A 14,922-nucleotide genomic window follows, 5' to 3' on the forward strand; every position below is an offset into this window, starting at 1 on the left:
GATATCCTGCAGTCCAAATTTGGTCCAGAAAAAGTCACCCCTTCTCACTTTCACTCTGATAGCTCATATGATACCACCTCAAAGACCTACTTGTACTCCTTGTTGCTTGTGACTTGCTCATTTGATAAGTTTTAAGCCATGCTTGAAGTAGGAAGCAGGATTTTGCTTCAAGGTGTTAAACTTTAATTGCACACTTCAAGAAATGGTATTTTTCTTTATATAAAGATTCAACATACATAAGTTGACAAAATACAAGACTTTGAAGCTTGGCACAATTACTGAACAATTAAAGTAACAGTTGACAATAAAAGCAATCAGTAATCAAAAAGTCACTTTTGGAAAACTTTACTCAGCGAGGCTTTAGAACCTGTATCCCTTTAGAGGCAGAAAAAGACGAAGTTGAAGCATGTTTATTTAAAATTATATTAAAGGAAATTAATTCAAGTGCAATGTTTTCAGGCAGAAGTTGCCTACATTACCTAAGAGTACTATAGAATTTGAATAGAACATAGTGACGTCAAAGCATATTGTATAAAACAACCTACTGAGATGGGGGAAAAATTAGATTCCTGTATTTATTTCTACTTGAATAAGATTAACATTTGAGGATGAGGTACTGAGTTAAACACCTTACATTTGTTAACTTGTTTAATAATTAAACTATGCATGGATATAATGTACAAGTCACTGGAAGTCACAGAACTACTAAGTAGTAGACAGACTAACTGAATTAAAAAAAAAAGTATCCAAACCTAGGCACTCTACCCCAGATTAATCACTAATCTGTAATAACACTTCTCATAAAATAGATTTTAGTAACATTTAATTTCTTATCTTCAATTCAAAATGCACATTCTCATTTTAATCCCTCTGAAAACATTTTAAAATGGATAGCATCTTATAACTGATAGTATTTTCTTTTCTGGTGGTACATAAAATCATGATATATTTTAGAATCAATGGTTTTTTGTATTTGATGAAATGCACATAGCTACTCAATACATCTATTATTTTAGACCTTTGTAAGTTATACACCATATTCAAGGTATCCTGATAGCACGGGAGTTCTAACATCATAGATGACACTGATGTTCTAACTAATACTGTGATACAATATACCGAGATTTATCTATTCCTGATTATGGGGATTTACAGATTCTACCCAGCTGTAATTGAACTAACCCTCAAAAAATGGCATGACAAGAGACCATTCACTGAAGGTAACAGTACCAATGCAAAGCATAAATAGAAAATAACAGCACTGAGACAAAAAAAAAGTTTGACAAGAATAGGTTAAAAAAAATTTAAGACTATTTGAAATATGGCATTATACGAATCTCACTTTAAGTGTACAGTGAGCCTTGAAACATTATCTAATGATAGTAATATATGAGATATTTTATAAACAAACATATCTGAAGAATATTTGAATTTTTCCTACTAAAAAGATACATAATAAAAAAGCTTAGAGGTACTTGGAATAAGACAACTCAACTTCTGACCTTAGAAAAAATCCGTTGGTAACATCTATTCATGTTAAATACAATGATATGTTGAACAATATCCTCAGAACTAATGAAGAGGGGATGAAGTGGTATGTACAGAAAAAGGAAATTACCACTGCATTTTACTTGATAAAGGCACCAATAAAGAGTCATTTGCAGATTCTGTATTTGCAAATTTGCCTACTTGATAAAATTTGTTACCTCCAAAATCAGTACGTGAGGTACTTTCTCTCTCACAGACATGCACAGGACCAGAAAAATTCTGAGTCACTATATCTTCCCAGCTGTTAAACAAGGTGATTGATATTTTTCTTGTTGTTCTAGCTCTCAACTAGAAGTATCTCTTCTGCAGTCCATTTAGTACCATTTTTTTACTTTTTTGTGTTTTGTTGACTGCGTTGTTTTAAACGGCTCCCAAGTGTACTGCTAAAGTGCTGTCGAGTGTTCTAAGAGCAAGAAGGAAGCTAACTCTGTACTTCCCCTAGGCGCAATGGTTCAGTATTCACTAATTCAGAATTTGTGGTGATTATATAGAACAGAACTACTGAGAATAACAAGAATTGACTTAGATCCTGGTCATTTTCATAATAGGAGTCTTTTGCCTTATACTCTGTTCCAACATTTAAAGTTAAATCATTACACTACACTCACTAGTTTCTGGATTTTAAGTGTATTGTAATTAAAAAAACTATTCTCAATCCTTTTTATTTTTTTTTCTAAGATTTTATTTATTCACAACAGGTAGAGAGAGAGAGAGAGAGGCAGAGACAAAGGCAGAGGGAGAAGCAGGCTCCATGCAGGGAGCCCGACAAGGGACTTGATCCCAGGTCTTCAGGATCACACCCCGGGCGGAAGGCGGCGCTAAAGGGCTGGACCACTGGGGCTGCCCTTCTCAGTCATTTTTATAGGAAAAGGGGAATACTCGTAATTAAATGACAAACATTACAAAGAGGGTTCAATTATACTTTTATCATTTCTGCTCAAAAAGGCTCTCATAAAGTTGCTAATTATGTTTGCATAAGCTGTGACATAAATAATATGTACTGTATTAAAAGTTTTCTTTGCTTTAGTCAGATAACACTAATGAAAAAGTCCATCCCCTTTTACTAGTTAATTACAAACCTCATGAACCTCCATGAATTCGAGTTTAGTAGTTCCTTTTGAAGATTTAAGTGCTGTCTAACCCTCTAACTAGATAAGTTAATCAAAATCATCCACCTTGGAACCTTGCAAATAGTCCCCCCCTTTTAAGATTTTATTTATTCATGAGAGAGACACACACACACAGAGAGAGAGAGAGAGAGGCAGAGACACAGAGAGAGAAGCAAGGTCCATGCAGGGAGCCTGATGCAGGACTGATCTGGAGATCCCAGAATCAAGCCCTGAGCCAAATGCAGGTGCTAAAACGCTGAGCCACCCAGGGATCCGCATAAATGGCCTGTTTTATGTGAATCTGTCCTTCTGGCAGCCTAGAATAGTGGCTTTCAAGGTAGGAAGACCTGGAAGTAAACCTTAGCCAATTACAGAAAGAGGCTAACCCATTAAGACCAGGAAATTATGGCAGATGAAAGTTGAGAAAAGATAAGTAAAGATAAGAGACACCTGGGTGGCTCAGCAGTTGAGCGTCTGCCTTCCGCTCAGGGCGTGATCCTGGGTCCAGAGATCGAGTCCCACATTGGGCTCACAGGGAGCCTGCATCTCCCTCTGTCTCTGCTTCTGTGTCTCTCATGAATAAATAAATAAAATCTTAAAAAAAAATAAAAAGAATAAGTAAAGATAAGGAAGAGAAAGAGAAGAAAACAATAAGCCACTTGGTAGCCAAACAAAAAGCAGCTCACACCAAGAATAACTAACATAATGCCCGTGAGGAGGATACTCTTGCTGTCCAATACTCTGAAACTGTGCAAGAGCTTTCTAAAGTTGGCTTTGTTAACTATCTTAGTCGTCCTGCCTTCCCCATGTTCCTGGGAGATTCTGTTTTCTTAATTCAGTAACCTACAACCATCATTCCTCACCAATTCCCATTTGAAGCCGTGTACCCAAAATAGAGGCTTGAAAATTTCTTGTTAGAGAATTTAAGTCAAGCATCCAAGAGAGTGGGAGTGCAGGAGTTGTGAGACACATTAAGGTCCTTTCCAATCCCAGAGGGGCCATGATTCTAAGCTGTCATCCTACTTAATGTTTTCTTCAAGGTAAAACAAATCTCTATAAATTTACCACCACCAAGGAGTGGCTCCTTTTATAGTCCTAAACTGATTATTTAAACAGGTGTGCTCCAGTTGCAATATTCCAAGTTTTTACAAATGCCGTCGTTTTAGCTCTACAACTTTACAGATTTCGACGACGACTTCTCTTAAGCCTGGTTTCTAGAATATAGAATCTTTGTGTTTTTAGTATCTTGTAACACCCAAGGCTCCTAGCACTTCTAATCCAGGGGTGTATTTTACACTACGTGTACAGTACTACTTTCTTTCCATTGAGCATTGCACCTGGGGTATCTGCTGTGCATGGACATCTACCTTGCTCTTTTTATTTTTTTTTAAATTTTTATTTATTTGTGATAGTCACAGAGAGAGAGAGAGGCAGAGACACAGGCAGAGGGAGAAGCAGGCTCCATGCCGGGAGCCCGACGTGGGACTCGATCCCGGGTCTCCAGGATCACGCTCTGGGCCAAAGGCAGGCGCCAAACTGCTGCACCCCCCAGGGATCCCTACCTTGCTCTTTTTAAAAGAGTGGTATGTGGTTTCATTACATCAATGTACCATAATTAACAGGAGTCCTTCTTAATTGCTTAAGTCCTTGGATCGTTTCCGATCATTTCCTATCACACACAATGCTGTGGGGCATTTTTTACAGGGTGAGTATGTCCAACACCGCCGGACCACTGCAAGCTGCTCCTCCCGACTGTCCTGAGCTTAGGTCTTCCAAGAGGAACAGAGACTAGAAAACGCTCCTAACTCGTTGCAGATGCGAAACTAATCAGCAATAAGCAGATTTCCATTAAATACAGACCAAAGACTCGAAAATTCTCGGTTTCTCTTAGCGTAGAGATAATGACGAACCACGATCTAAGACGTGGGGGTGGCTTGATGCTTCGATAATGCTCCCCTAAAAAGGAACGACTGTGGAAGCTCCATGAGACAAACGGGGGGAAAGGGTCTCTTTTACGGAGGGGTCTCGTATTGGCCCCAGACTAGATCCTAAAGGGTTCTCAAGCCAAGCAAAGGTTTTTATTCCCGAAGAATTTTAGATGCCTCGGATACGAGGTTAAGAAACAGCAAACGCTTAACAGGTGAATCTTTGAAACTTTCTTGAGTCCCAATTCCCCAAAGCTCAAAGGTCAGGTGTTTGCTTAAAAAACACTCCGTGCGCGCGTACACTTTTAAAAGAGGGTTAGAAAGCGGCCAACGTCACAGCTCCTGCCTGGACCGTCCCTGGTCCCTGTACCGGCGGCCCGGCTGGCGAGCGGGGACCCGGGGGCGGGGACCGGGTGGGGTCGGGGCCGGGGCCGGGTCCGGGGGATGGTCCGCGGTCGGGGCCGGGGCAGAGGGGAGTCCGGGGTCCGGGTCCGCGGTCGGGCCCGGGGTCTGGGTCGGGGTGCGGTCGGGGCCCGGGGTCGAGGTCCGGGTCCGGGGTCGCGGCCGGGGGAGGGGGTCCGCGGTCGGGGTGGGGTCGGGGCCCGGGGTCGAGGTCGGTTGGGGGGGGGGGTGGGCAGTCTGCGGTCCGGGGTCGCAGTCGCGGCCGGGGGTGGGGGTCAGGGCCCGGGGTCGGGGAGAGGGGCCTGGGGTCGCGGTCCAGGTTCGGGTCCGGGTCCGGGTCCGGGGATGGGGCTCGGGATCCGGGGAGGGAGGCCCGGGGTCGCGGTCGGGGTCCGGGTCCGGGTCCGGGTCCGGGGGTGGGGCCCGGGGTCGGGGAGGGAGGCTCGGGGTCGCGGTCCGGGTCCGGGTCCGGGGATGGGGCTCGGGGTCCGGAGAGGGAGGCCCGGGGTCGCGGTCCGGGTCCGGGTCCGGGTCCGGGTCCGGGGATGGGGCTCGGGATCCGGGGAGGGAGGCCCGGGGTCGCGGTCGGGGTCCGGGTCCGGGTCCGGGGGTGGGGCCCGGGGTCGGGGAGGGAGGCTCGGGGTCGCGGTCCGGGTCCGGGTCCGGGTCCGGGTCCGGGGGTGAGGCCCGGGGTCGCGGTCCGGGCGGGGTCGGGGTCGGGGTCGGGCGGGGAGGGAGCGCGCCCCGGGCCCGCGGCGGCCGCGCCGGCTCTCACCTGAGCTCGTCGTCGACGCTCCTGCCGGGCTGCTCGGCCGAGGCCAGCACCGAGGAGGCCGCGGCAGCCTTGTTCTTCAGGATCCCCTTGATGGGCCGGTGCGAGGCCGTGGAGGCCGCCATTGCCCGGCGCTCCGGCGGTCGGCTCAGCGTCGCTGCCCGGCGCGGGCCGGGAGGGGGAGGCACTCGCCGGGAGCCGCGGAGCCCGCCCGGGGCCAAGGCGGCCGCGCCCGCTGCGCGGAGACGGCCCGGAGCGCTGTGGCGACGCAGGGACCCGCCGCCGCCGCCGCCGAGCACAGCCGGCCTAGCGCCCCAGCGCGGGAGCGACGCCGACGCCGACGCCGACGCCGCGCGGCCCCGCCCTCTCGCGATATCTAGGGCGGGGCGGGGCCAGCGCAGACCCCGCCCCCGCCACGCCCCGGGCCACGCCCCCGGCCCCGCTGGCCACGCCCCCGCCGGGGCGCCCAGGACCAGCGCAGCGGATCAGGGCCCCTCCCGGCCCCCGCGCTGCCCCCGTCCCGAGTCTGTGTTCCCGGTGACGTTGTTCCACGAAGCCGTTGCCTGGTTTCTAGGGCGATCACGTAGGGGCCACCTCTTCCCTTCCCTTTACCCGCAAACTTTCAGCTACCATAAATTCATGCAACATCAGCACTAGCAGGGGCCTTGGAGACCTAGCATGAAATCACGGAATACTGACTTTTGTGAGATCATAGAATGCCAGCCTGGAAATAGCCTGACCTGGTTTACCGTCGGAGCGGCTAAGGGGCCGAGGAGGGCGACCTGGCCATCACTGTCACACAACCATAGCGTGTGGTCCTACAACTGGAGACTTGGGACCTCCGGGGTCTGGGAGTCTGGTCTCTCCCCATGTGCTCCTGATCCTATGGAAGGTATCCCAGGCATAAATTTGTACAATTGTGGTACATAACTCTGTCTTCCTAAAAAAATCTAGGAAATTCACTTAAGGTACTCAGCTGTCCAACACTGGATGAAATAGGCCAGAAATCTTGGATGCTGTCTAGGTACTTGGGTCAGAAGAATCCCAAAGGAGAAAAACAAAACAAAACAAAACACCAAAACCTCACACACACACACACACCCTCCCCAAGTCCAAGTTATTCTGTGCCTGAGTGTGAAGGAAAGATCTCAGAGAAGACTTTGATGAGAGGAGAGAGCTTCAGATTCTAGGGTGTCAGGAAAAGTGGGTGTCCAGGTTGGGGGTGTTGTGGATGGTGTGAGGAGACAGGGATTCTGTGGAGAACAGGAAAGGACAGAACTTTGAAGCCCTGGGAACCACCTCAGAACTACGCTGTAAATAAAGTGAAGCTAGGGCTAGCAGAGGGAGTGTGTCCACTCCGGCCACCCAGCCTCTCTCCATTCAGTGTCAGCACCAGGAGCTGTACAGATGGGAAAAGTTGAGGTGCTAGAGATTAAGCAAGTCGCTTCCTGCTATGGATTGAATTGTGTCACCTTAAAAAATAAGATATGTTGGGGTACCTCGGAGTGAAAACTTATTTGGAAATAGGATAAATGGGGATCCCTGGGTGGCGCTGCGGTTTAGCACCTGCCTTTGGCCCAGGGCACAATCCTGGAGACCCGGAATCAAATCCCACGTCGGGCTCCTGGTGCATGGAGCCTGCTTCTCCCTCTGCCTGTGTCTCTGCCTCTCTCTCTCTGTGTGACTATCATAAATAAATAAAAATTAAAAAAAAAAAAGAAATAGGATAAATGCAGATCTAATTAGTTAAATTAACACGAGGTCATACTGGAATAGGGTGGGACCCTCATAAGATATGTCCCTGGAAGAAGCTGGCCATATGAAGACAAGGAGGACACCATGTGATGACAGAGGAGTGGAGTGATGCATCTCTAAGCCAAGGAAGTCCAGGGGCTCTCGAAAGCCGGGAGCAGGAGGGAACAGATTCTCCTTTAGAGCTCTCAGAAGACACCAGTCCTGCTGACACCTTGACTTTGGACTTCTAGCTTCAGAACAGTAAGACTCTAAATTTCTGCTGTTGAAAGGTTCCCAGTTTGTTATGGCAGCCCTATGCACCCCTTTCCCTCCTCCTCCTCCTCCAACCCCCAGTTCCCAACTCCCTCATCACCAGGCTTTCTCCTACCACCATTTCCTGGTCAGGCCTTATCATCCTCATGACCCACCAGATCAGAGCAGACCAGTTCACCCAGAGCTGCCGCCTCCAAGAGACCGGCCCCTTGGGGATTCATAGACCACAGGTCTGGAAGGGATCTTGTCAATCCCACCAGTAGCTACCTAGCCTCTTCTCCAGTACCCAGAGGCCAGGAGCTTGCCATGCCCGCCAACACAGCTCACTCTATCTGTGGACAGTTCTGACTCAGAAAGTTCTTCCTCAGGTTGAGCTGACACCTGGTTCTGAGCAATCTTGGGCCACCGGGGTAGGGAGTAGGGTGAGAGAACGTGGCCGGGGGTAATTACCCCAATGGCAGCCTGCTCGTCAACTCCTATCTCTGGGACCCACATCTCATCCTCCTTAACACAGGCTCTGTGCCTTAAGGAGCAACACAGTTCAGGTCCTTAGAACCCTGCTCCTGGGACATGACTTCAGGGTTCCTGAGAACCATTCTGCTTCTATTGTCTGGCCCCCAGCATCTCGCTGAGATCCCAGCATGGAACTGGGCCTGCTGAGTGAAGATAATGGAGGGGAAGTGAGCAGGAAGGGCAGAAAGGAATAGCTTTGTCAGCCAAGGGCCCCCTGGGGTTGCCCGCAGGGATTTCCCCAGGAGAGCCCTCCACAGCCACTCTGGGCCCCTCCTCTGTTCCAAGCACAGATTCCCGGTGGCCCTCTTCCCTCGCCACAGTTGGATCTGACCTCACACCCCAACAGCCCTGCCCAGCTCCTGGGGCAGAGGGAAGGTTCTCATTAAAGGGGAAGCAGGATGGCCACCTCCCTTCCGGAGGCCTTTCCACACGTTTTCTCACACCTGTGTTGCCTCTCTTGCCCTGTCAGCAGGAGCCCAGGTCAGCAGTGGTAATCCTGTTTTCAAGGGAATACACAAAACCTCCTACCATATTCTAAATTATTGGGCAGACTTGCTTTGTTCCTGCTTGGGCCCACAGTCACCTCCCTGAACCTGTGACTTGGCCCCTAATTAAGCACTGCCTTGCTTTGAGACCCTCTCATGAAAAGGGCTGCCATAGTATGACCTAATGCGTTTTATTACAGTTCATAAATTAAAATACATTGTAATGGGAAGTAATGAAGAGTTCTCTGAAGAACCTTGAAAAAAAGTTTCCCTCATCAAAATTCAAACTTTGTCTCTTGTATTATTTCTTCCAATCCCAACCCCCTCAAAGTGAATGCAGACAAAGAGGACTTTCTTAATATTAAAAAAAATTTTTTTTAATAAATAAATAAAAAATAATAAAATAATAATAAAATAATAAAATGTTCGTTTGCAAGACTGTGAGTGCCAGTACAGCTTTTCCTTCCTTATATTTTAAAATAATTGAACCACTTGATTGCTCAGGGTAGCCCAGAGATTTCCAAGTGTCTCTAAATAGACCTCTCCTTCTATACCTCGCCGAGATCCACTCTTACAGGACAGGAAGTCATCTGGACAAAACAGCCCAAACACTAAATTTGGCTGGATTTGTATTATTTCCTGAATGTTGAGGGTTCAGCTGCCAAGAGATGGATTGTGGATGGAATCTTCCATCGTGGATCCAGCTTCTGGAGGTAACTAGCGAGCTCAAGGCAAATCGTGTATTTAAAAATACAGTCATGGTTAAGGATTATCTCACAATTATTCCTGCTTTCTTTTTGAAGACGTCATCATGGTTGCCTGATTCAATGCTACATATGGAAAGGAGGACAGGAGATATTTTTAATGTGGCGAAGCCACTTGGTTCTCTGCTCATTGAAATTGGCTAACTGAGGCCAATACCGCTTGGTTTCTCACCAAGAACAGAGTTTCAAACCTAGCAAGGGCTTCAGTGGCTGGCTCCACCCAGGCTGCCCAAGTCATCAACCAGGTTCCATGAGCAGAGAAATGACAGTACTTGCCTCCCGACCTCTGGAACAATATCCAAAAGTTGTGCCTTAATGACCACGGGTCAGCAGCACCTCTTTCCCTGCCAAGAATAGCACATTATTCATTTCCTTTTCAAGTAATCCCTCCAACAGGACAGGAGAATCACAGATTTTGTAGTATACGTGGTAGAAATTCATAGTAGCAGGGACAAGATTATTTAAATAAAATACAAAAAGTGTTCAAAAAGAGAGAAAGCCGAGAACAAAGATGAAGCATTTTCTGCTTTATTATTTTTAAATATTTTTTTATTCGCTCGAGAGAGACCGAGTACAAGCAGGGTGGGAGCAACAGAAAGAGAAGCTGGCTCCCCACTGAGCAGGCCCCTGGGATCACGACCTGAGCCCAAGACAGACTACTGCGACCTTCTGAGCCACCAAGCACTCCTCATTTTCTGCTTTAAAAAAATGACTTTGATTTGGAACTTTTCACTGTTCTCATCAAAGACATCTACCAAGAAGATTCCTTAGCCTTACCCCAAGAGCCCCCGGGGTGCCCAAATACTCACAGAACGTAGATGTGTCAGGTATACGGAGGTTTTGTTAGTTTCCAAATGTATCCTGACCCTTTAAAAACTGGTTAAATTGAGGGAATCTCAAGAAGCATTTACTTTTCTCAAAACCTTTCAGGCTAAAAAAAGGAAAGATAAAAGAAGGCAGAAGAACTATCGTGGAGAGCCTGGGAATGGTAAGTAGGAAATGTGAATTATTTTCTTGGCTAAGCCACAAATTTATTTTGTGCCTTGCCAGAAATCACTCAGTTTTTTTGTGACTATAAATTTCCCATACGTGTCAACTGGTCTGGTTTATAAATTATCCCAAGAAGTAAGCAAGCAGTGCCATACACTGTAATTTCATTGTGCTAATGTCGCCAGGCCCTATTGTGTTTTAATATTTTGTGAACTCATAATGGAATCGGGAGTATATAGATTTTAATTCAGAATACATATGATGTCCGTATAAACACTTCATGGGAAACCTGAAATGTATTTTGAAGTCTGCACAGTCATTGTTTATGCTAGGAAGATTCCTTCCTTTAATAACTATGTTTATGCTCCCTTGGATTTGTTCTACTTTGAAATTTCTCAAATATTTAATCTTATTTGTATCTGTTAACAGTCTCCGGGTTGGTCTAGGCTCCAGTCTCCATATTCCACTGGTCTCATGTTAAAACAAAAATTGAAAAAATAAATAAATAAATAAAACAAAAATTGGGTTACATAACGAGACTGAATTTATAAGTTCAATTCTGCTTTGCCAGGTGTGGTGTTGAGCATGGAGCAAGTGGACCCTTCCCTGCTTTTATCATTTGCTCAAAGGGCTCAGTCTTCAGGGACTGCTCATCGCATAAGATAAAGTCCAATTCCTTGGGCCTTCACAATCTGGCCCCATCTGTTTCTTTTCACACCCCTTCCTTTGCCCTTTGCACCAGACACACTACCCTTTTCAAGGTGCCAGAGCACCCCACGTGCCTTCACATTTTCATGCCTTTCTCAATCTGTGTGAAATGCCATCCTCCTGGGATTGCCCCCAGCTCAGAAGTCACCTTCTTTCCCACTCCACTCGGGCCGAGTCAGTCTTTGCCTCCGCGGAGATCCCCAGGAATGATTCACGTTCCTATATCTCATAGGGTCATATTTCTGTGTCTGTCTGTCTCCTGGGGGCCTCCTGGGGCAGGTGTATTTCTCCCTTCACTTGCCAACAGCACAGCTTCATGTGGTGTCTGCCCAGAGGAGGCTCTCAACCAGTGTTGGTCAAAGCAGTGAGTAAACTGTTCTGAAATTCGCCATCCAAATGGTGATACCCTTAAAAACATGGAAAACAAGGTGATGGTACATCTTGTTCCACATGCCAGATTGTGGTATGAACAGCTGTAATGCTGGAAAGGAAATTATAGAAAAGAAGGTTACTGAACACGGTGGAGGAGGCATTGAGGAAGATGTTGTCCTGCCAACAACCAGTCAAGTCTTTATTGAGGACTTTTTAATGTGCCAGGCCCTGTCCTAGGTACTACCTGTTGCTTGGGTTTTTTTTTTTTTTTCTTAAGATTTTATTTATTTATTAATGAGAGACACGGAGAGAGGCAGAGACGCAGGCAAAGGGAGAAGCAGGCTCCATTCAGGGAGCCCAATGTGGGACTCGATCCCAGGACACTGGGATTACGCTCTGGGCCAAAGGCAGATGCTCAACCACTGAGCCATCCAGGTGTCCCCTCCTTTTTTTTTTAAAAAAAAAAGATTTTATTTATTTATTCATGAGAGACACAGAGAGAGAGAGGCAGAGACACAGGCAGAGGGAGAAGCAGACTTTTCGCAGGGAGCCCGATGTTGCTTGGTTTCAGTAACTGAACTACAGCAGTAGTTTCTTTCTTTTCACTTTTTCTTTTTTTTTTGAAGATTTTATTTATTTACTCATGAGACACACAGAGAGATTGGCAGAGGCAGGCTCGCTGCGGGGAGCCTGATGCAGGACTCAATCCTGGGACTCCAGGGATCACGATCTCAGCCAAAGGCAGATGCTCAACCACTGAGCCACCCAGGCATCCTCTTTCTTTTCACTTTAGATTCAGAATGCTTTCAAAAAAAAAAAAAAAAAAAAAAAAAAAAACAACCCAAAAAAACCCCAAAGAGATGCCTGGGTGGCTCAGCGTTTGAGCATCAGCCTTCAGCCCAGGGCGTGATCCCGGGTCCTGGGATCAAGTCCCACATGGAGCTCCCCACAGGGAGCCTGCTCCTCCTGCTTCTGTCTTTGCCTCTCTCTGTGTCTCTCATGAATAACACAAACAAACAAACAAACAAAAACTCATCATTAAAAACACATGTTCACATCCATGTGCTCACACATGCTCACATCTACTTTTTTTTTTTTTTAAACGCACATCTACTTTTAATTAGGTCTCTCCGAGCTTTGGTCCTCTGCTCTAAGAGTAAAGTTGCTGTTTTTGTGACAGTCAGGTTTCTATTACATGGGCAGGTGCTCTGGATAGGATTCCAGCCCCTCGGTGCTCTCCTGTGGCCAACACAGGTGGGGGGAAACCCTCAGTAGGACACACACAGCTCTCACAAGAGCACCTGATGTCTAGCTCTCTCCCCTGTGGACAGGAAAGTCAGGAGGAAGCAAGACAAGGGACACTGCAGAGAGAAGCTCATGTTTGGGGAAACCAACAGCAAGAGTCACGTGGGTTGGTGGTTTTTGTGCAAACATTCTCATCTGTGAAACATAAAGCAGGAAATGGTGAAGGTTTCCAATAATCTTTTTTTATATCTCTTATCAAGAATCTTCTAGGGTGCAAAAGAATCTGCTTCTCACCATTTCTCATATGGGATTTTCTGGCCAGCGTCTTGAACTAAATTGAACTAAAAATGAAGCCAAAGTAAAAACTAGTTTCATCCCCAGAATTTTTTTTTTTTTTTAACTATGGTACCTATATTGTTGTATTGTAGGTAACTAACTAGAAAGTTCCTTCTAACTGCCTGTCATTAATAGTTTACTGACTTGGAAACCCAATTCTATCCAAAATAAGACCTTAGTTCACATTAATTTTTTCTCAGTTATGAAGGTCTACCCCACCCCTAATATTCTGGTCTTCCTAAGTACACTGCTCAAGTGTACTTGTCAAAAACAATTGTATTTGCCACATTTCACAAGGGTCCAGAAGCATGTTTGATTCTCTGCTTAGAAAGGGCTGCAGTGTAGGATTGTGGAGGTTTATGGGTAATCATAGTTGAAGCTCACTTTGATCTTATTGGAGCTCTTCAAATAGAAAACAATGAATTAAGGCTACAGAATAAATTCCATCTGACTTTAAAAAAATTTTTTTAAGTAGGGTTCACTCCCCATGTGGAGCACAAGGTGGGGCTTGAACTCATGACCCTCAGATCAAGACCTGAGCTGAGATAGAGACCTGAGCTGAGACAGAGTTAGATACTTAACTGACTGAGCCATCCAGGTGTCCGCTGCCCCTGTGTTTTTTTTTTAAAGTCGAAGCAAATGCATAAATATTAACTGCTTTTGTTTAATGTTTCCTCTGTCTACATGGGGGGGGGGTGAATAGAAATAAAGAAAATTTATATGAAGTGGGTAGGGATAAAATCCTCTGGTTAATCAAGTTAGCATACCTACTAAATGTGATACAATACCTACAAATTAGGATATAATGAAATTAAGTCAATGCTAAAAGAACTCTAAGTAGAATTTAGCACAAATGTTACCCCCCACCCATCCCCAGGCATTGAACTCTGCTTTCAGTTGTTTTTTTTTTTTAATTTTTATTTATTTTATGATAGTCACAGAGAGAGAGAGAGGGGGGCAGAGACATAGGCAGAGGGAGAAGCAGGCTCCATGCACCGGGAGCCCGATGTGGGATTCGATCCCGGGTCTCCAGGATCATGCCCTGGGCCTAAGGCAGGCACCAAACCGCTGCGCCACCCAGGGATCCCTCTGCTTTCAGTTTTGCCAGGCTCTGGGACCTGGCTGAGCTCTTCCCTCCTAGGGAGCCACCTAGGAGCCAGCTAGGCTAGCAGCGTTTCTCTCCCAGCTCTGCGAGCTGTCAGAGAGTTCAAAGGGCACGGGGGCCAGCTCTTTCACACTCAAGGCCTGCTCCACTCACGAAGTCTCCTAGCCCTGTCACCCTTAGCTTCCCTGGATATGCAGCCTCTTTCTCTCTGTCATCTTCAGGCATCTCAGTGCTGCTTCCTTCCTCATCACTCCTCCACCCCAACCCACCTCTGCAGGTAAAAACTCCCTCCTGAGCTACTATGCATCTCTGTCCACCCCTTTCGGTGGTTGCCATCTCATAAGCTTTTGCCAATCTCCACACTTCCCTTTTTTTCTTTTTTAAGATTTTATTATTTGTTTATGAGAGACACCAGAGAGAGAGAGAGGTAGAGACATAGGCAGAGGGAGAGGCAGGCGCTGTGGGATCACGACCTGAGCCAAAGGCAGACGCTCAACCACTGAGCCACCCAGGTGCCCCATAATCTCCACATTTCATCAAGAACTTTGACTCATTTTTTTTTTCCTCCTTTTCACTGTGAATCAACAAGTTGTTATTCCGATTTTATTTTTAAAATGCAAGTTAAATTACTTCCTAAATTG

General features: G+C 46.4%; 1 protein-coding gene and 1 long non-coding RNA gene across 21 annotated transcripts in view; one reads left to right on the forward strand and one right to left on the reverse strand.

The window, feature by feature from the left end:
• Positions 1 to 5,982, reverse strand: part of PPP1R2 (protein phosphatase 1 regulatory inhibitor subunit 2) — a 29,725-nt gene extending 23,743 nt beyond the window's left edge. The window contains exon 1 of the mRNA XM_077884279.1: positions 5,760 to 5,982. Coding sequence (XP_077740405.1) covers positions 5,760 to 5,881 — 122 coding nt within the window. The 5' untranslated portion in view covers positions 5,882 to 5,982. The remainder of the gene's footprint in view (positions 1 to 5,759) is intronic.
• Positions 5,983 to 6,209: 227 nt separating this feature from the next.
• Positions 6,210 to 14,922, forward strand: part of LOC144305492 (uncharacterized) — a 42,527-nt gene continuing 33,814 nt past the window's right edge. For 15 of the 20 annotated variants that reach the window (XR_013372496.1, XR_013372495.1, XR_013372490.1 and 12 more), the window contains exons 1-3: positions 6,210 to 6,678; positions 7,533 to 7,751; positions 10,456 to 10,513. This is a non-coding gene — a long non-coding RNA (uncharacterized LOC144305492). Of the gene's footprint in view, positions 6,679 to 7,532; positions 7,752 to 9,324; positions 9,475 to 10,455; positions 10,514 to 14,922 lie in introns of all 20 variants that reach the window. The other 5 variants (XR_013372491.1, XR_013372501.1, XR_013372503.1 and 2 more) reach the window with 2 other exon arrangements.

This window comes from Canis aureus, chromosome 35, assembly GCF_053574225.1.
Source record: "Canis aureus isolate CA01 chromosome 35, VMU_Caureus_v.1.0, whole genome shotgun sequence".
Classification (NCBI taxonomy): Eukaryota; Metazoa; Chordata; class Mammalia; order Carnivora; family Canidae; genus Canis; species Canis aureus.